Source organism: Mauremys mutica, chromosome 12, assembly GCF_020497125.1.
Source record: "Mauremys mutica isolate MM-2020 ecotype Southern chromosome 12, ASM2049712v1, whole genome shotgun sequence".
In the NCBI taxonomy this organism is placed as follows: Eukaryota; Metazoa; Chordata; order Testudines; family Geoemydidae; genus Mauremys; species Mauremys mutica.
The window spans coordinates 73,627,711-73,648,788 of record NC_059083.1 but is presented as its reverse complement, the minus strand read 5'-3'; the positions used below and the strand labels follow the sequence as shown (position 1 = coordinate 73,648,788).

General features: G+C 49.1%; 1 protein-coding gene across 2 annotated transcripts; it reads left to right on the top strand.

Annotated features, from left to right (window-relative positions):
- The first annotated feature begins 263 nt into the window (after nucleotides 1-263).
- On the top strand, nucleotides 264-20,690 carry TRIM25 (tripartite motif containing 25). Of its 2 annotated transcripts, XM_044982965.1 has the most exons (10): nucleotides 264-920; nucleotides 3,925-4,020; nucleotides 8,738-8,971; nucleotides 9,592-9,748; nucleotides 11,937-11,972; nucleotides 12,652-12,735; nucleotides 13,973-14,038; nucleotides 14,800-14,826; nucleotides 16,651-16,725; nucleotides 18,439-20,690. In XM_044982965.1, exons 1-10 carry the CDS (start codon nucleotides 309-311, stop codon nucleotides 18,966-18,968), a joined length of 1,917 nt encoding a protein of 638 aa, XP_044838900.1. In that variant the 5' UTR covers nucleotides 264-308; the 3' UTR covers nucleotides 18,969-20,690. The 2 variants fall into 2 exon arrangements, with proteins under 2 accessions (XP_044838900.1, XP_044838902.1); XM_044982967.1 differs by lacking the exon at nucleotides 11,937-11,972.
- The last annotated feature ends 388 nt before the right edge of the window (nucleotides 20,691-21,078 follow it).

The window sequence follows — 21,078 nt, the reverse complement described above, 5'->3', positions numbered from 1 at the left end:
CAGCGTCAGCGGCTCCCGGCCCCCGAGAGGCGTGGTGGGGGGTGAATGAGCAGCGAAGCCGCAGCCAGCCCTGTTTGCTTGGGAAACTCGCAGCCTGGGGTGGGGGAGGGCTTTGCCGGGGAGCCCGGCCCTGCACTGAACTTCCCTCCTCCACGTGATTTCCAGGAACCGCCACCCCGCGGCGCTCTCCGAGTTTCACTTTCCCCTCCCAGCTGCCAGCGGGGCGGGTGTCGCCTGTTACTGAGCATGCCCGGGGCGCCCTAAGTACCGCCGCCCTGCGGGGAGCACTTTCCTGCGCTCGCCCGGCCATGGCGGAGCTCCTGCGGGCGCCCTCCGCGCCCTCCCTGGCCGGGCTGGAAGAGGAGCTCACCTGCTCCATCTGCCTGTGCCTCTTCGACAGCCCAGTCACCACGCCCTGCGGCCACAACTTCTGCGGCCCCTGCCTGGACGTCACCTGGAGCGGCCTCCTGCAGGGCTTCAGCTGCCCGCAGTGCCGGGCCAGCTTCCCGCGCCGGCCCGAGCTGCAGAAGAACACGGTGCTGTGCCGGGTGGTGGAGCAGTTCCAGAGCAGCCAGCCCGCCGCCCCGGCCGAGGAGAAGCGAGGCGGGGACGGGGACGGGAGCCGCCCCGAGGTGGCCTGCGACAGCTGCCTGGAGGCGGCGGCGGCGGCCAGGACCTGCCTCACCTGCATGGCCTCCTTCTGCGCGGAGCACCTGCGGCCGCACCAGGAGAGCCCGGCCTTCCGCGACCACCAGCTGTGCGCGCCGCTGCGCGACCTGCCGCGGAGGAAGTGCCCGGAGCACAACAAGCTGCTGGAGTTCTACTGCCGGGAGCACGCCGGCTGCATCTGCTGCGTCTGCCTGGTCAGCCACAAGGCCTGCGCCACCGGCCCGGTGCCCGCGGCCAAGGCGGAGAAGGAGGTGAGGCGGGGCGGGCGGGGGTGCAGGGATCAGCCCGGCCCCAGCCCTTATCGGAGCCCTAGGCTGGGTTTGCTCCCGCCCAGCGCACACCTGCAGCCCTGGCCTCCAACCTTCTCACCACCCAGCTCACCTCTGGAAGTTCAGGGCAACCCAGGATCTACCCCGTCCCCGAGGCCCTGCTCCCTCCATCCCCACCGTCTCCTTTGCCCACTCACTTTCACCGGGCTGGGCCAGGGGGTGGGGGGTTCTCGGGGGGGGGGGGGGGTTTCAGGGTTGAGCTCTGGGCGGGGGTGCAGGAGGGGGCGCCGGGTGCTGGCTCTGGGCGGGGGTGCAGGAGGGGGCGCCGGGTGCTGGCTCTGGGCGGGGGTGCAGGAGGGGGTGAGGGGTGCTGGCTCTGGGCGGGGGTGCAGGAGGGGGTGAGGGGTGCTGGCTCTGGGCGGGGGTGCAGGAGGGGGCCTGGGGTGCTGGCTCTGGGCGGGGGCTCAGGGCAGGGAATTGGGGTGGAGGAGGGGGCCTAGGGGGCTGGGGATTGGGGTGTGGCCTCCCACCAGGCAGCACTTACCTTGGGTGGCTCTTGGTTGGCGGTGCAGCATGGCTAAAATAGGCTCCCTGCCTGCCCCGCAGGGCCCCATGTTGCGCCTGGAAGGGGCCAGCATGCCCCTGGGCGGAGGGCATGAGGCTCTGCACGCTGCCCCTCTCTGCAAGCACCGCCCCTGCAGCTCCCATTGGCCCCAGCTGGGGGTGGTGTTTGCAGGCAGGGGCAGCACTTGGAGGGAGACCCCTGCTCTCCATGGCTATGGGGCTGTGCTGGTGGCTTCTGGGATGGGTGTGGGGCCGGGGCAGGCAGGGAGCCTGCCTTAGCGGCAGCCACACTGCACTGCTAGAGATCGCGATCGACTGGGAGATCCTCTGGGATCCACCAGTCAGTGACCACTGATCTACAGTGTGTCTCAACCTGTTTGAAAGCGGGGACCGGTTTGCTGCCTTCCTAAACTGTGTTAGGGAGATCTCGGGGACTGACGCCAGTCCACGGTCCGGTTGTTGAGAAATATTGGCTTAGAACAGGAGTTCTCAGCCAGGGGTCTGGGACCCCTGGGGGGGGAGCATGAGCAGGGTTGGGGGGGCCGCCAAGCAGGGCAGGTGTTAGACTCGCTGAGGCCCAGGGCGGAAAGTCGAAGCCCTGCTGTGTGGGGCAGAAGCCCGGGGCCTTGCGCCCCACCACTGGGAGCTGAAGTCGAAGCCTGAGCAGCTTAGCTTCGTGTGGCCCCCTGTGTTGAGGGGCCCTAGGCACTTGCCCTGCTTGCTACCCCCTAACGCCGCTCTGGCTTTTATATGCAGAAAACAGTTGAGACCCACCCCTGTCTTAGAAGATGCCCCATGCACCCTTCCCAAGATCATGGACAGCTGCCCCTGCTATTGCTGAGGCGGCCTTAGGAGCAGCAGTTTGGGGAGGTAGTGAGGGAATTGCAGGCCTCAAAACCGTAGACCGGATTACTTGATAACAAAAAGACAGACTCCGAAGTTCAGTTCCACTGCCTGTGAAATCTTTCTCTCTTCCTCTTTTAAGAGAACATCTTATGACATTCCAGGATACAATCCAGATTTTGGAGCCATTTGGGCACAGAGGGTAGGATGGGGGAGGGGTGTCTATGGACTTCGTTCTGACCCACAGATACACACATACAGCTTTAGAACCCGTTGGCAACAGTCCAGTGAATTATGAAGAACTTGTGCCAAGGGTGAGCTCTTAATTCGTCAGATCTACAGCCACAAGAGCTATTCAGGTCTAGATCAAGGGCCTGCACACCTTCCACTCCCTGTGACTTAAAAGCGAGTGGGTGCTCTGAGTGTCACAGAAGTGGGTCCTAAATATTCTTCAAGTGGCGGAATCTGTATGTAGTAGACCAAGAAAGTAGCCTTTGCAAGGGGTTTTTAAGAGGGATGAAAGTGTGGGGAGTGGAGGAATCACATGCCTTATTAAGGGCCCAGTCTTACAAGCTTTTGTGCTTAAGACTTCCATTGATTTCCATGTGAGAGCTGCAAGCTCTGCAGTTTAGGTTCTGGCCACAAACATGTTTATGCACAAATACCTCTGTGACTCCCAGGCATAGCTAGTGTGATGCCGTGGCCTACTTGGGCACTGAAGTGGAAGTCAGCACAACCTGGGTCCTCTTGACTCCGCCACTGGCCTACTGAGTGACCTTGGGCACGTCGCTTTGCCTTTGTTGCTCAGATTTACTCTCTGTAAAATGAGGAGAACGACACTTGCCTCCTTTTGCTTCAGCCCTTTAAGACCTTCAGCTGAAAAGTCTTCTGCACAGGCTGGGTGGTGGTGGCTGAAGAAGCACGCTCTGGTTGGAAAATCTGGTGTGAAACCAAATGTGCTTCCCCAGGTGGCTCAGTTTGAAGCGTTAGTGAGACGTATTGAATTCATATAACAAACCTTTCTCATCCTGCCTAAACTTTATTGTTCTGTGTGTGTACAAAGTAGAACATAAACACGGTCGGGCAGGGCTTCTTAGCAACACACTGGAGAGAAACTGAGCCAAGATAATAGAACAGTGGTAGGCCAAATGTGAAGGTCTATTTTTTAGATCTGGGGTACCTATTCAGGAAGGGGTTGGATTAAAATTATATTGAGGTTCAGTCTTAAACCCACAAGAGCCAGGAAGGCTGCTGTGATAAGTGTGCTCTAACAGAAGTGCCTTGATAGGAGTACTGCCTTGGTAGACACATTTTATTGATACAGGACTGCGTGTGTGTCACAACTTGGAAAACATGGCATTGCATCAGTGATGCTTCCTCATCATCCCAAGCGTGTACAGAGATTCTCTTTGTTTGTACAGTTAAGGAACATTGAATTAAAAAAAAAAAATCCTGTGTTGGTGATAAAGGCTGATTAAAACTAACCTTTTAATTTGCTTTTCACTATTTATATGGTGCATATTGGGAAGAGGTGCAGTATCCATGCTTTTAATTTGGGATCTGATCTGTTTTGTTGCAGTCACAGCTGAAGAACAGACTGACAGAGCTGTATAATCAGAGCGAAAAAGCTTCTCTGGCACTGGATGAAGTGAGGGTGCTGCAAAGACAAGCCAGTGTAAGTGGATAGTCCTTGTTTAAAAATGGCTCTTGTTCTGCTATGGGGGTTATGCTAGCCACTGGGATCCTGGCTTCTCGTATGTGGCTCCTGATAACATGCTGTAATATTCAAATAAGAATGACTTTAAGCAAACACCCTGGGACATACCAGGGTACTGATGTGCCTAAATCGATCCACGCGTTGTATTTGGATCAGAACAAGCCTGAGGCCCCTTTATTGATTACAAGCATGCAGGGGGTGACAGCTAGCGGAGCTGCTCCCCCGAGTCCAGGAACACACAAGCTTTTTAAAGCTTAAAACCACAGGCAAATTACACCTACTTCCATATTAATTACCTTATTTGGAATACGTTGCAAAATTAATATAGGTCAAAAGCAAAAAGAAGTGTCACCCTTCTTATTTGGCTTTTCCTGGTTGTTGTTCAGTCTGGTTCGTTTGCAGTTTGACTTTTCTAACAGTGCTATTGCAGTTATATATTTCCTAAGCTTGGGCTATTACAAAATGTTCTGTTTGGGGATTTTTTCCACTCTGACTCCTTCTGCCCCTTGTACACAGAAACAAGCAGGATCTTAGTTCAAGGCCTGTAAGCAAGCTTGACCAAACTCAGGGCCTTGACTAAAGTTTAAGGCCTGCTAAATTTTCCCTCACAGTACAATCCAGACTAATGAGCAGCTGTGTCACCCCTGCCCTGCCTTATGATACCTTGCTGAAGGAGCTGCCACCTGGGATACTCACAAACAGCCTTCCAGCATGCAAGCCACACCCTGAATGTCTATGTGCAACTGCAGCCTGCCAGCCTCGCTTGGGTTACATTCTGTCTGGCTCTCATCAACCGGATACTGCAGGGTGACCCCAGAGATGTATGTTCTTTGCTGCCCAGCCCTCTCCTTGACAGTACAACTTGTATAAAGTCTCTTATGTCTGTAATAGAAATAATATGCACACAGTTGACATCCCAAATGGAGTTTCCTGCACACTTCAGTTTAAACACACTTGATTAGATAAAACAAGTGTATTAACTATAAAGAGAGATTTCAAGTGAGTACAAGTAATGAGGCATAAAAGTCAGAAATGGTTGCAAGAAAAATAAAATGCAACTGGTGCCTAATTTAACAAACTCTGTTGAATTCAAAGTGAAGTTTTCTCACGACATGCTTTCAGCAGTCCATCAGCTACTTACATCGTTCACATGCATTGAATGGATGTGGGGGAGGGTTTGGGGTGTTTGTTCCTCCTCTTTTAGTCAGGAGATAGTCTATGTGGAAGAATATTCCCTGCTGGTTTTTTCCCACCTGTTTGAACTTCCGTTGTCTCCCCTTCCTGCTTCATGACTCTGGTTACTGCTTAAATGCAAATTAAGCAGAGCACACAGTACTTTTTTTAGGACAGACTGTTTGCCAAATTTTGCTTGGTAGGGCTGTGGTTTGGTACATGTATTAATAACAGCATACCAGGAAGTCTTATAACTTCGCTTACAGTGTTGCCACACACATTTTATCAGGAAAATGTTGACCAGCAAATGTATGATTTTTTTTTCAAGTGATTCCTTACAAAACGTGCCTTGTACAAAAAGAATTACAATGGTGTGGACCTGGGATACATTCTGTCACATACAGGGTGACCAGACAGCAAGTGTGAAAAATCGGGACGGGGTGGGGGGTAATAGGTGCCTATATAAGAAAAAGCCCCAGATATCAACTGTCCCTATAAAATAGGGACATCTGGTCACCTTAGTCATATATCTGTATGAGTAGTATTTTGACAGGAAGTGTACAGAGGCATTGTAATCATCTGAATAAGAATGGCCTGTTTATATATTAATCCCTGTTGATACTAGCGGTGGAGTTAGAACCCACTGAAAAGCATGAGCCTGTACAGCTTGAGCTAAAGGAATAAGAACTTGTCCAAGCCCACCGAAGTCAGTGGGATCCTGCTCCCTAAAGAGGGAGGATAGTCCAGTGGTTAGGGTCCTAGCCTGGGATATGGAAGACCTGGGTTCAGTTCCATGCTCCACCTCCAGACTCTTTTCTGTGATGATTGGCATGTCATTCTGGGCTTGTCTGCATGGGGACACTCAGGAAAACTAATCCACATTAACTAAAGGTGTGAATTAAAAGTGGATTAGTTAAACCGCATTAAACCCGTGCATGGACGTTCTTCAGAATTGAGAGTGCCCTTAATTTGGTTTACCTGAGATTGCTACAGACGTTAGCTAAGGGACCGGACACGTTGTCCCTCTTTATTGCAGACTAGCCACTGCAAGGGGACAAAGACCCACATTCACCCCCTAATGAATCCCTCTTGGGGAAAGTGAGGGGAACCAGCTGGCACTCCTTGGGGTGAGAGCACGCTTTGTGCAATCTCACTGGAGAGCCGACTGGAGACTGTTTAAACTCCTCCACCCTTCTCTCCCCTCTGCCGGTAAGCAGGCGTGTGCATGGCACTGCCCTCTGAATGTGGCGCTCCCGTGAGCTGTGCTGACTGCCTGATAGTGTCACCTCTGCTGTACAAAGGAGCCGGGGACTGGTTGAGGGTGTGCAGGCCCATGGAATCTCAGGGGAGCGGCATAACTGAAAATGGTGACCTGGAGGCTCCTGCTGTTGACTTGGATGTCGTGGGGAGCTGAATTTCTGTGGGCTTCTGATGCTAGGGATGAGCTTCACCCAGCTGGAGTCAGGGGAGAGGAAGTGTAACCTCTTTTAACTCAGTATGGACATTTGTTGCCCTCTAATAGCTGGACCACATAGAGATCTGAGTCTGCTGCTGTCTCCAAGCTAATTCATCTGGTCTCTTAGCTCAGGCAGGAGAAGCTCACGCTGTTAGATCCAGAGGTCCCAAATTCAATCCATGCTGATGACCAATGGGCTATTACGTGTGAATACCCTGCTGGGTCAGAGACATCACATTCAGCTCATCCCTTCCAAATAATAACTTTGCACCCTCATCGGGCCAGTCTGTCTTGGGGGATCTGGAAGAGCTTTGCAGATGTTAGTTAACGATGCCTCACAAAACCCCTGTGAAACAGGAGTTGTTGTAATTCAGGAGTCGGCAACCTTTCAGAAGTGCTGTGCCGAGTCTTCATTTATTCACTCTAATTTAAGGTTTCGCGTGCCAGTCATACATTTTTAGTAGTTCTCTTTCTGTAAGTCTCTATTATTTAACTAAACTATTGTTGTATGTAAAGTAAACAAGGTTTTAAAAATATTTAAGAAGCTTAATTTAAAATTTAAATTCAAATGCAGATCTTATTAGTTCAGTGCAGTGGTTCTTATCCTGGGGTGCCTGCACCCCCTGAATGTGTGAGATGCCCTTTCTGGGGGTGCGAGACATGCGAGAATTTTTTTAGAAGGTAAATCTTCAAAAACACAAATTAAGCACAGGCACATAAGTACAACTACTTTATTTCATCATACCTATGTATTTATTAACATTATGCATTTTTTTAACGACTACTGTAATATACATACAAAGTTTTCAAGCTACACTATTGTAGTGTAATTTTTGATAAGCGGTGCAAGAACATATTTTGAGAATTCCAGCCCATCAGCGGGCTGAGCGGGGCTGGGTGTAGTGTATTAAATTGCTCCCCATAGGAATGTGCTACTCATGGTGTGCTACTTATGGCTGCCTGATGCTCTGAACGGCATGGTAAACGGGCGAGGAACAGGGGTGATTGGATAGGCATGGGATTTCCGGGGGGCCTGTCAGGGGTTGGGGGTGTGGATAGGGGTCAGGGCAGTCAGGGGACAGGGAGTGGGGGAGGGTCCCAGGGTGGCGGATAGGGGTGGGGGATCCTGGGAGGGGATGGTCAGGAGACAAGGAGCAGGGGGGGTTGAATGGGTGGGAGGTTCTCAGGGGGCAGGAGGTCCCGGGCGGGGGTGGTCAGGAGACAAGGAGCAGGGGGGGGTTTGAATGGGTGGAGGTTCTGAGGGGAGCAATCGGGGATGGGGGGGGTCCTGGGAGGGGGCGGTCAGGGGACAAGGAGCAGGCGGGGTTGGATGGGTCAGGAGTTATGAGGGGGGCAGTTAGGGGATGGGAAGTGGCGGATGGGAGCGGGCTGTTTGGGGAGGCACAGCCTTCCCTACATGGGTGTAGTGTATTAAATTGTTCCCCATAGGAATGTGCTACTTACATACTACTTACGGCTGCCAGTCCTCCACCGTCAGACAGAACCACAGACTGGCAGTGGGCTAAGCGGCTCAGCCCGCCGCTGGTCTGGGGCTCCGTCCGCCGGCTCCTGCCAGCCCCGCTCAGCCACTGCCGGCCGGGGGTTCCGTTCAGCCAGGCTGGCAGCGGGCAAGCGGGGGCAGCGGCCGGGACCCCGGCTGGCAGCAGCGTGCCAGTAAAAATTGGCTCGCGTGCCGCAGGTTGCTGACCCCTATTATAATCCTTATCAAAATCCTTATCAAAAGAGGTGTTTTGACTTCCCCTTGAAGTCTTGATTTGCAGTTCTCCATTCTAACCACAAGATGGCACAACCTGCCTTGTTTCATGCCTAACACTGAGTGACTGATTTTGGGGGGCGAGGATGGGGATGGACTCTGTTTCTGCTCTCGTTGAAGTGAATAGGAAATTTGCCATTGATGTGGCGGGGGGAATAAGGCCCTTTAGGGGGCTGCTGTGGGGAAATGGAATGCAGGCAGAGATATTTCACTAAAGGCCTTACCCCACCAGCAGCCGCTTTGAAACCAATGTCAATATGTTGGTGATTTAGGAGACAGCTGCCCGAAAGATGGATTTGCTCAGAAGTGAGTTCTTGGAAATTAAAGCTTTAATAGAAGAAGAAGAAAACCAGGCAATGAAGAAGGTTGAAGAAGAGGAAAAGCGAGTCTGTGATAAGTTTGATTATGTCCATAACGTCCTGGGAAAGAAGAAAAATGAAATTCAGGTCATCAGGGACCAGATTGAAATGGCACTGACTGAAGATGATGATATTGCATTTTTAAAGGTGAGTTCTGATGTCTGACTTTGTTTGAGCTCAGAGACTTCAGGAGGAGCCCTGCTCTAAGACTTCTTATCAATCTGTTAACAGTACATAAAAAGAGATTTTTTTGGTAAAGATTATATTAATAATTGCTATGTGATTTGGCTTTATAAAAGGCATGGAAATGAGTCCTTTGAGTTAACTGTCCTGTGAGTACTCCAGGCAGTGATATGATTTGTCCATTGAATCACTGGTTAGAATTGTTGTCTGCATAATTGTTTTCTCCTTTGATATAGACACATTATCCTCCAGTTTGTTTCTTTTCTCACAGCCTTTAGCCACAGTTAACCAGAGAAGTAGTCATGGTGTAACTTAAGTTCACTGCTGTGATCCAGCTACAAAAGCTCTTCGTCACTTTTCAGATATCATGTGAAAAAGTAATCCATGTAGGCTACTTTTTATTGAATTTTGCCACGAATGATCAGTGTTTGAATATAACCTCCCTTCCCCCCCAATAAATCAACACACACAAGAAATAATGGAGAAGCAAAATAATTTTAAGCCAGTTATGAGATTCCAGACGCAAATTTTTCTATGCAGTGACTTATCCCTGGCTTCATGAGCTCTTCCGTATCTTATTACAGAAAGCAGCGAAATTGCGACACACTTCAACCAAAGATGTTTTCATCCCCAGAATTGATCTGGACCAAAACTTGATACACACCATTTATCAAGGTGCCTTTTCCCTTAAAGAAGTAGTGAAACGAACGGTGAATCAACCTCAGGAGAAGAAAATGGAAGGTACGATATCATTTCAGAGAGAATTACCACTGCAGGCCTTTGTTTTATTGTTTTGGGATCAGATAGTATAACTTCTTTAAATTTAAAATATTCAGAGGCAGACTATTTTGGCTTGTTACAATTTTGTATATGGATGTTTTAGTTGGTCAATTGAGCTGTTTTGTAAAGGATTGAAATCCTCCATCTCAAAATAAAAATGCTACAAGTTAAATATTCAGGATGTTTAGGAAAGAGAACTGAGGTAGGTGTGTTTTTTTTTATTTAAAGCTTGTCAACGGACTAAACAGTGGTATGTTTTATTTACATTTGGATAAACTTATAAGTGCCTTGATATTTTCCCACTGTTTTTTCCTTTGACAGAACTCTCATAGAAAGCTATATTATCATCAAGAAGTAGAATGTGATAAATAAAGAAATTAGTCTTGTATCTCAGCCTGTGAGGAGAAATTCACCAAGAGAATTAAAAATGTGGAAAGAAATGGCATTACACTTTTCCTGTATATCTATAGGCGGGTGTGTCTGTGTTCCTAGCATGTTGGGCTTTCCCTCATCTGTTCTGCTATTGCTGCCTTAGCATAGAACGTTGTTTTCCTTCCGTGCTCCTCTGCGTGTGTAGAGTCATGTTGTAGAGAGCGGAAAGTTGGTTGTTTGATACATGATCTTAGAGTGGAGAAGTAGGGCTGGGTGGAAATCATGGAACCAAGAGTAAAATGGTGAATGTGAAATACAGGTTTGTCGCATCTTAGGCGGGGGTTCCGTTCTGCGGTTATTGCGTAAAGCGAAAACCACGTATAGTCAAAACCCCAAGCCCTTTAAATACCGCCCGCAGCTCCGGCGGCGGGGCCGGGGGGGTGAGGGCATTTAAAGGGAAGGTGGAGCCCTTTAAATGCCCCCCCGCCCGGCCGCTGGAGCTGCGGGTGGGATTTAAAGGGCTCCACCGGGCTTCCTGCCGCGGCGGGGAACCCGGTGGAGCCCTTTAAATGCCGTCCCGGCCCAGCTGCCAAAGCTGCAGGCGGGATTTAAAGGGCTCCGCCAGGCTTCCCACCGTGGTGGTGAGCCCGGAGGAGCCCTTTAAATCCCGCCCGCAGCTTTGGCAGCCAGGCTGGGGCTGGCATTTAAAGGACCCGAAGCTCCACGGTGGCTGGAGCCTCGGGCCCTTTAGTTCTCCCCAGGGGCTACCAGCCACCTCTGCAGCTGGGAGCCCCCTGGGTGATTTAAAGGCCCTGGGACTCCCAGCCACAGCTGGTGCCCCAGGACCTTTAAATCTTGAGGCCACGCCCCCTCCCAGACTCCAGGCCTTTCAGCGTAAAGCTGAAATGGCGCATGTTAAATGCACGTAAGTTGCGAGAGACCTGTAAATGTTAGTGAATTTTATAGCACTGATCAAAGAGTGGGTTATCCCCATTAAGCTTTCTAATTTATTGGCTCCATGTCTGCAAGTCAGACCTGCTGAATGGGACAGATATCCCTCTTATCAAAAGTGTCAGGCTGTACTTTTTGTCTGTAATTAAGTATGTTCTTGAAGTGTGACCGGGTGTCAGGTTTTATATCCTCTTTGTAGAGGTGCAGAGTTGTTCTGCTGACTCACCTTGATAGCCAGTCTAGGCATGGCTCTTTAGCTTCAAGTTCAGGCATATAAAAGGCTGACAGTCACTCAGAAGGAGAGAGAAAATAAAAATCTAGAGGGAGGAAGTGTTTGTGGGATCAGACTTTTGTTTGTAAGTACAGTCTAGCTGCATGGGTCAGCTATATGCCAAAGGATAAAGACGACAGATCTCAGAATGGGGGTGATTTTTGAACTATAACCCACTGTGGGAAACTGGTGGACTTCTCTATAACAAAAAAATCCATCTAGTTGAAATGGTCTGAACCTCTAAAATAAAATGCTTAAACTGGGTTTAAGTGCCTGTTTTAGGGGTTTGTGCCATTTCAAGTAAAGGTTTTTTTAAAATCCATGTAGTTTAAACTGATGTACTTCTCCAGTGTAGACAAGGCCTGTGCACTGTGTTGGAAGTGAAGGGGGATCTGGCTTGTTTACAAAGCGTTTGAAGAGGCCACGCTATCTTCATCATGTCTAGAGCCAAGTCTTTTGTTGCTGCATAAAAGCTAGTGGGCTTGTAAGGGCTGCTAATAAAGATCAAGATGTATCTGAAACAGTTGCACCTACTGATACAAATATCCATAACAGCAGGTGGACAGTCCAGACCAAGTGTGGAGGAGAAGGGTAAGTTCCCCACGCCCTGTCCTCCTTTCTCCCCTGCTTCTATCTTTTTCACTCCTTCCCTGACTGTTTTTAAATGTGTTTAATAAAAAACAGATATAAAGTATTGGTACTGATCACTGTACCTGACTCTCTGGCAAGACCAACCTTTTTTTTGTTGTACCTTGTGTCAGATGTAGGAAGACGACAACATTGTAATGGGCTTATCTTTATAAACGTGTGCCCTGTTGTTCATCAGTATTACAGTGGACTGGGGGCTGCATTGTGTTAGGCGCTGTACATGCAATGAGAGAGTCCTTGCTGCGAAGAGCTTATATTGTAATAGAGAAAGGCGTAAAGCTAGGAAGTCCACGGGTGCCTTTCCCGTTGCCAGGTTCTGAGACCTTACAGTGATGTCTGGCAGCATAAAACTCTAAGACAGATAGAAACTACTAGTGCCCTATTTTACAGATGCAGAAAGATGAAGTGTTTGTGGAGTCGGGGACTTAACATAGCCCCGTTAAGCTGAATAAAAGTGTTTGTAGGAGTGGGACTTTAATTGAATTCCCAGCTCTGCCACAGACGAGGGCAGAGATCTCCTGACTCCCAGCCAGATACTTTAACCCCAGGACTATCCTTCCTCTCATTGAACCTTGTTACAGCAATACAGCTCTAAAATACGGCATGTGTGATTTCATTGCAGCAACTCCACAGTGGAAACCTAAGGCTTTTCAAATAAACCCTTCAAATAAACTCTCAGCATCTGGAAGAAAAGCTGTTGGATCACGTAAGTTAACAGTGTGGCCATCAAAACCCAAATGCTGCTCATTCAGTGTTTCCTCTAGCAGTCAATGCAGCAGTATCCGCGAGAGCAAATAGGTGACTCCTAAGGGGCACCGTCAACTTGAAAGTTACATCTCTGTTTGAAACAAGAGCAAGCTTCTCCAAGACGACTAGGACTGAAAGCTCAGGGAAATTATTCCTCCAGCCCTGAGTTTGGTTAGATTGACACCCAGTGATGTCAGCTGTACAGTGCATGTGGCTGGTGGTTGCGTATCTTGTCTCTTGCATGATGACATCCCTCCCAACAGGGCAGAGCCCAGAACTGGGAAGTTCACACCCCTGCTCTGTCTTAGGCACCGCCAGAGGGCGTGTGCCTGTAACGGCCGCTGCAAAAGGCGGACGTGCGCTGTGAAAGGCGGGCCCAAGCAGGGTTGGTTTGTTGCTCCTTCACCCACCCAAAAGGCTCCGCTTCCCCCCCTAAATTTCTTCGAGGGAGCCGGCAGAAAATTGGAAATGTTTTACAGATCAAAATGAATAACTCGAGGAGCCCTTAACCAAAGGGGGTGCTTCCGAAAAGTCAAGTGAGTTAGTTTTACAGCGTTCAAGTTGACGGTATTCCTCTAACTTAGCTTTGTTATGGGAATGGCAGGTAACATCTGCAGGGGTGTCCCCTTGGAGAGAACATTCTTAGTATGTAATTTGCACAGCCCAAGAATTTAGTGTGTGGGGTGTTACTGATAGGGACTTGAAATAATTACAGCTCTGCCTATTGCTGGAGGCACCTACTTATACATGTGAAACGCCTGAAGATTGTGGATTGATGGCAAGATCATGCCCTGGGCCTCTGTGCTGCTTTTGTGTGTCCAGATGGTGCAGGGCCCTGGTCCTGCGAGCTGCAGAGTTCTTTCTGCAAGGGGCAAACCCAATGGGATCTGAGAACACCTGGCACCTCGCAAGGTCGAGTGCCTCGGGAGGGCTAACCAGGCAAATTGCACATGGTGTGGTGGCCCACTGGTCTGTGGCTCAGGCACCGCTGTGTGTGTCAGTGCAGGTGGAAAGGCTAAGCAAGACTCTTCTTGGCCTTTCAGTTCTCTGCCTGCTAGTCCAGCCATTCCGCAGTAACAGTGCAAGGGACCGAAGTCTCCATTAAGCTGGCCATAAATGTCTGTTCCTTGACTGGTGTTGCATGTGATGCGTCCTGCTTTATAAGCTGCTCATGTTCTGTCTTCTCCCTTCACAAGAGGCTCCAAAAATAGGTAAAGCCCCTCAGAAGCCTCAGCCGGAGTTGAGTGAGGATGCAGACACCAGTGAGTGATGGATTGTTCATTGTTCTTGGTCATGTTTATGCTCCTGGGGCCCAATCCTGCCAGGTGCTGAAGCCAAGGAGGGGTGGGAAGGCAGATGAGATTCTTGGTACCTTGCAGTGGGGCTCATAGATAAAGTGCCCTAGGCAAGCGCTTTTGGACTGATGTTTCTTACCTTGACTTTTTCAGTCTGATTTGGCAAGGTCTCCTCCATTCCATTGGCTTAAAAAGCCAATCACCATGTGAAGAAAGGACCTATGTATAATATAGAGCCATTAATCTGTAGCTAGAGCTCTTGAAGAGGGCAAAACAAACGTAGAGCAACTAGCTACCTTGGATGTAGACCCAAGCAATGTTGCACGAGTCTTACGGTAGCTGTGCAGTCGTGGTTTAAAAACCACTGGCTCGACCCTGCAAGCGCTTGACATGTAGATCTTCCCTTGGTTTCAACGGGAGTTCTGTGCCTAGAGCATGTGCAGAATCAGACCCTGTATTGTCAGAGCTGAACTGACTGGGAGCGTATGCTTCAGCCTGTTGGAGAAGTGAGCAGCCAAGTTCGCTCTGTGGGTGTGGATGTGTAATATTGAATTTCCAGCCTGGACTGCAATGTGCCAGCCCTTCAGCTGCTGCTCACTGCAGTGATTCCATTGGCTTCAGCAGAGCTGTACCAGCTGCAGCGTTGTCCTTCTGTGTCAGTAGATGTCGTTTTTACATGTTAATACATCCAGCCTTACACTGAGTAACAGAGACCTTTACTTTTTCAGAGGATAAAAGAAAACCTGCCAAATCTGGTAAGTTCAGAACTTCAAGAGACTTTTACTCCAAAAAACCCCCCAAACGTACTACTTAAAATGCAAAGTGGAGGATGGCTGACTTGAGTGTGCTGGAGGCAAGTGGAAATGAGCACTAAGCTTGAGAAGGCTTCTCGTGTCTCTTCAGCAGAGAGGTGTCTGGCTGTGTCAATTTAGCTCGCAAAATTGTGCGTGAGAATGGTCCTCAGTGGGGACTGGACCCCAGGCCTCCTTCACTGAAAGCCTAGTCTCTAGTGCTTGAGCCCAAGGGCCCAGTCCTCTAGCTGGCATCTGTAGAAGAGTCATTAACCGCTTCTGTGGACGGGCCACTAGGGAGGATCCAAGACTCCCACGGAGGTAATGTATCTTCCACGTGCAGCTCACATAATTGTTAAGCTTGGGTCAATAGAGGCTCTGGAATGGAAATGCCGGGGTGAGACAGGGCAACCTTGGGCTGCATTTGGCAAAGCTGAGAGGAAATTACACCTGAGGGAATTCTGTGCCAAAAAATTCTGCGCATATTTTAAAATTCTGCATATTTTAATTGTCAAAATAACACAATATAATCAACCCCCCACAATTCAGCCCTCCCTCGGGTCAGTCCTCCAGCCCCCATCATCACCACGCTATCAGTTCAGCCCCCCAAACCCCATCGACCCCCTGCTCTCAGTTCACCCTCCCAGCCCTCGCCCCATCTGCTCAGAACCTACCATCAATACAGTCCCTCACCCCATCAGTGCCCAGCCTCACCTCTGCTCCGTAGAGTTCTTCACCCTCCCCAGACCTCAGGAGTCCCCTGGGCTGACAGCGGGAGCGTTTTGGTAGAAATCACAAATTCTGCATGGGGAAAAAATAAAATTCTGCAGGGAACATTAGTTCTGCACTAATTCTGCAGTGCGCAGCGGTGCAGAATTCCAGCAGGAGTAGGAAATGCACACGGTGCCTGAGCCAGCTGCATCAAAGTCCCTGGCAAAACTTCCCCCCCCAGACTTGTGCCTGTATTTCCTGGTCCTGCAAGGGGAGAAGTGTCCTCCATCCTGAGTTCTCTAACGGGTGTCGAGGGCACTGAGGGCTTTGCGGGAGGTGCTGTGCACCTGCAGGTTTGGGCCCATCATGACTAGCTCAGGTTGCAAGTCCCCCTCTCACGCGTGACTCGCTGAACGCTTAGAGGAAGAATAGCTAAAAGTATAAGATGGGGAACTGGGTGACTTAGGGGACTTGGCAATGAGGTGTGGAGCCGCTTATCCTGTCACAGTTTCAAATCGGGCCAAGGTCAGTTGTGGCCTGTGTGAAATAAGTTAGTGAGCAGTCCACACCCAGAACCCTTATCCCAGCTGCCCCCATGGGCTGCCTCTTCAGAGACGCCAGAGAATGTAACCTCAGCCTGCACTTTGCCTTTTCCCCTTGAGCTGCTCCCTGCGGAACCGGGTAACGACTGTTGGTGGGACAGGGCAGGGGGTGCCTGGCTGGCAAGAACTCACTCTAGTAACATGCTCTTCAATACAACCACCGGGATTTCTCCAGGCTGGCCCATGTGCAGAGGGGTTCTGCTTTTCTGTGGCCTGTTCTATTAATCTGAGATTCATAGATTTAGCTTTAGGACATTATTGGGGACATGTAAGGAAACCGCATGAACTCTGCGTGTTCCCCAATGACAAATTAAGTGACATGCCATTAGAATCATAGACTATCAGGGTTGGAAGGGAGCTCAGGAGGTCATCTACTCCAACCCCCTGCTCCAAGCAGGACCAATTCCCAACTAAATCATCCCAGCCAGGGCTTTGTCAAGCCTGACCATTGTTCCTTTTTCTTCCATAAATTCAGCACCAAACACTGCGAATCCATGTGCAACGTCTCTTGAAAGCTTTTTAACGAAATCGAGAGAGGAGCTCCTGGAGTGTAAGTAACCTGACGTGTTATGTTTTAAAAACGACTGACTCTTCTTATGATCACATTAGACTTCAGTGGTATTATGTGACTCACTTCTTTCTGGATCTTTGCATCGCTATGGCTTTATTAATGTACTGAAATTGCCGGTTAACTGATATATATGAGGGGAGTTACTAGAAAAAGGGTAAGGCCGTTAACTACTAAAATACTGGACCTGTTGCCAGAGTAGTCGGATTCACTGCTAGCATACGTGTGACACTAATTTTGAGGTTTACTCACTTACGGCCCTGCTGGCTTGGGATCACTGTTCCAAATGAGTTTGCTGGGATATGGTATAAAAATTCAACTCCGCAGGTGGGGTTCATTGAAAGTTAATGGCATTCAGGCTCCGAAGGGAGACTTCAGACGGAAGATAGTAATTGCAATGGTGGGATCGGACCCATGGTCTGTCTGGTTCAGTATCTTGTCTGCAGCAATGGCCAGCACCAGATGCTTCAGAAGAAAGCCCACGGTGGGCAGATATGGGATCATTCCCCCACCCCAGGAAGTTCTCGTGCTGACCCCTAAGAGTTGCGGATTGGTGTGAGGTGCTCTCCCTTCCAGTACTCTCTGCTAGCACTAACCGTTAGAACACTGGTTCTCTGCCTACAGCTACGCCGTGTCGGCGGGATTCTGGAATGCTTGTTATGTTGCATGTCATTGTCTGGTTTGCCCTCTGGCACTGCACGTGGGGTGTGTGGCCTGGGGTTCTCATGCCAGTTGAAGCCGGGCATGTTGCAGAGCTCTGTCTTGGGAGGGGTGGTCACCTCCAAGCAGGGGTGTAGGTTGATGGTGGCATATGCCTTTCAGTGCCACCTCGATAACCCCTGTGCTGCCAGAGTACCAGGGCTGTGCTGTCAGTTCCTTTGGGATACAGCAGGAAGGGATCCTTCCACTCTCCTCCGCCACCCCAAAATCACCCATGCCACAGAGCCGCAGTCGAGCCACTCCACAACCACGGCCGTTGTGTCAGCGCTACAGGAGCCTCCCCAGGTCCCGGCCTGGGCGCCCAGCCTGCTGGAGGAAAGACTGTTGGCGCTGCAGAGTGGTGGATCAGCAGGCGCTGCCTTCACCCCATTCCCATGTACTGACCCTGAGTGCAGGCATCTTGCTCAACACCCACACTCCCCCCCCTTCTGTGCACCAGTTCTGCTGGATCAGAGCCAAAGAGTAACGGATGCAGGGTTAATTCCCTGGAGGCCGCACTTCTTATGGTGATTGGTCGGGGTGTGTGTGTGTAATGATCTTGAGGATATATGGTTTGGTGGGATGGGCTGTGTTTTTAATCTGTCCTTATTAGATAACACATCACTAGCTCTTTCCCTTTATATGTGGCGGTGATCGGACTGTGTGTGATTCTGGGTCTGGATCTGGGTTAGGGGATCATGTGGCCAGAGAGCATTGAGGTGTGTGTTCGTGTTCGAATCTCAAACTGCTACCTTTCCTGGCCGCACTGCGGTGGCCATTCCTGTCTCCCCACCCGGAGGGGAAAATGTGCTGTGTGGCACTAGCTGCCATGTGGAACAGGGGAAGCTACTGGTGTTTTGGAGAGTAAGCATTAGGGCCAGGAACTGTTCCATCCCTTCGCTCCCCCGCTCTTTGTACGTATGCACGCACGCACACCTGTCCATGCACGCACACCTTGCTTAGGTATTTATAATTTATTGATGTATTTCTCCATAGATGCTGCTAAAATCACGCTGGATTTCAACACCGCCCATAACAAAGTGCTGTTATCAGACAGAAACACCAGGATGTCGGTCTCTGAAATACCCCAGAAGTACAGCCACCACCCTCAGCGCTTCACCTACTGTTCCCAAGTGCTGGGCTTCCAGTGCTTCAAGAGGGGCATCCACTACTGGGAAGTGGAACTGCAACGGAACAACTTCTGCGGCATCGGCATCTGCTACGGGAGCATGGACAGGCAAGGGGCGGACAGCCGCCTGGGGAGGAACAGCAGCTCCTGGTGCATTGAGTGGTTTAATTCCAAGATTTCAGCCTGGCATAATGATCTCGAAAAATGTCTGCCTAACACCAAAGCCACCAAGATTGGTGTGCTGCTCAATTATGAGGGAGGATTCGTTATTTTCCTGGGTGTTGGCGAGAAACATAACTTGATCTACAAATTTAAAGCGCAGTTCACTGAAGCACTGTATCCTGCTTTCTGGGTGTTTTCCAGTGGCACTATGCTTTCGCTCTGCCAGCTGAAATAATAGGCTGTCACACCTGACTCTGTTTGCTCAGGGTATTTACATCTGCTCGATCCCTCTCTCTCTTTTTCCGGGATTCACTATTGTAGTTCTAGCTTGCTCATTTAATTCAAAGCACATATGTTCTTGCTTTAGCTTGCTGGATGGCTTTTTCTAGTGGCTGTCTGCTTATCCAAAACCACTAGACTGCAGTCCTGCAAGTACTGGAAAGTTACAGGTTAGAAAAGCAAGATCTACAGACTGGATTTAATGCTCTAGTTTGACACATGAAGAAAGGTGGCTTTTACTGCACATGAATGTAAAGGAGAGCGAGAACTTTTCTCCATCTCTAAAAAGATTTTACGTGTGAATATTTCCAGTTTTATAACTTAAAAAAATAAGGTCACAGAGGGCAGAACACAAATTCTATTTTTAAATCTACTAAACTATAATAAATAATTTAAGGCACCTGTTTTTTATAGCAATATTAAAGAAGAAATCCCAAATACGTCAGGAGGCAACAGCTCCACTCTTCCTCTTTCTACAGAGGGAGACAAAGATTTTTTGCTACACAATGCATCAAATGAATCTTGGGTCAAGTTGCACCAATATGTTTCTGTTTGGGCAGGAGGTTTAACTGGCTGTCACATGCAGTGTAGGGGTTGGTGCGTCCCATTCTTCCCATCTGAATTCCTAAATCCATAGGTGGAGCACTGATGACCATGAAAACTCTCTGAGGTTTTCCCTGTAATCACTAGATAGCAAAAATAGTTCAAGCAAAAGTCTTTAAAAGAACCCGGTTTCTTCTTTTACAAGAGAAATGATGACCATACGACAAGATCTAATGATTTTCATGGCTTAAAAAAGGGTCAGAATCCACTTACCACCGACGTCAGTGGGAGTTTGATTCTGTCCCGAATGTAGGAATTTTTTTTTCTGAAAGCCCAGAATTGTCTCCCTCTCTTGCTCGATCCCATCACTAGTTCTAGAGGTTGATTTTTTTTTTTTTTTGCTGTCTGATTTCCTGTTGCTCAGGCAGTGGTCTATAGGCAAGAGACCAGCCTTGCACAGGTATCGGAGGCCTTTAGAAATGGTTAAACCTGTGGAAGATGCTTCCTACACATGCTTTGTCTAACACCATTGCTGATGGGTGTGGGTTGAGTTAAATAAATACAAGTCTTTAGCACTGGATGGTAAAAGCCAACATGGGGTAGCGTATTGGAATAGAAGACCAGAAACTTCTAAAGGAGACGAGCAAGTGACAGTGATTTACCCAAGAACCATGTATCGAAGCCAAGTGTCTTCAGAAAGAAGCCCTGCAGAAATTCCTCTGTAGTAGCTAGGGTCCAGAAGTTACTGATTTATCATTGGCGTATCTGAATTGTCTTGAAGAAAGCTTCGATGGGATGGAACAACACACATTCTGAACATTTGCAGGGTATTAAAGATCAGAAAGGTGAGCAGCGCCGATCAAGGTGCTTTTCAAGCTCACCAGTTTAAAAAAAACAACAGCCCTGTTTGAAGTGAACAGAATTTAAAAAAAAACACATCTAGTTTCTTTGCTATGCCTCTTGGAATGAAGCATCCAGTTTCACATAATGTATCAGGGTGCTTTAGTTTTTTACACTATGAAGCTCTGCAATACCTCCTTACGTTTTGAGGAGTTGTGGGAAGAAGTGGAGAAAAACAGTACGTCTTGGGCTTGTCTAATAGCATTAATGTTCTGGTCACTCACAGCAGGCTCAGAGAAGTATGGCATTCCCTGAGTACCAAGTCTTTATGTGCCATTTGGCCGTGATACTGAGCTCAGTACTGTGGCTTCCGAAAGTCTGAAAACTGCCTTCGTGCAAAATTGAAGCATCGTTCTGAGCGATGTGTCCTCTTTGGCATTGAATCTGCATGTGGGCTGGTGAATCTTCTAAACTAGCAACATGTTGGAAAGGATGATAGAAGGAGAATACGTTTCTGGCAATGCATTTTTTATTCTCCTAATGCATTGTTTTTACTTTACGTGCTGTGACATGGGTTTACTTTGGAACACGTATAGTAATTGCTTTGACCCCTTGCAGGCGTTGTATGCGGTCTAGGAGACCTTTGCTGTAGTTCACAACTATAAAACCCTCTGAAACTGGAG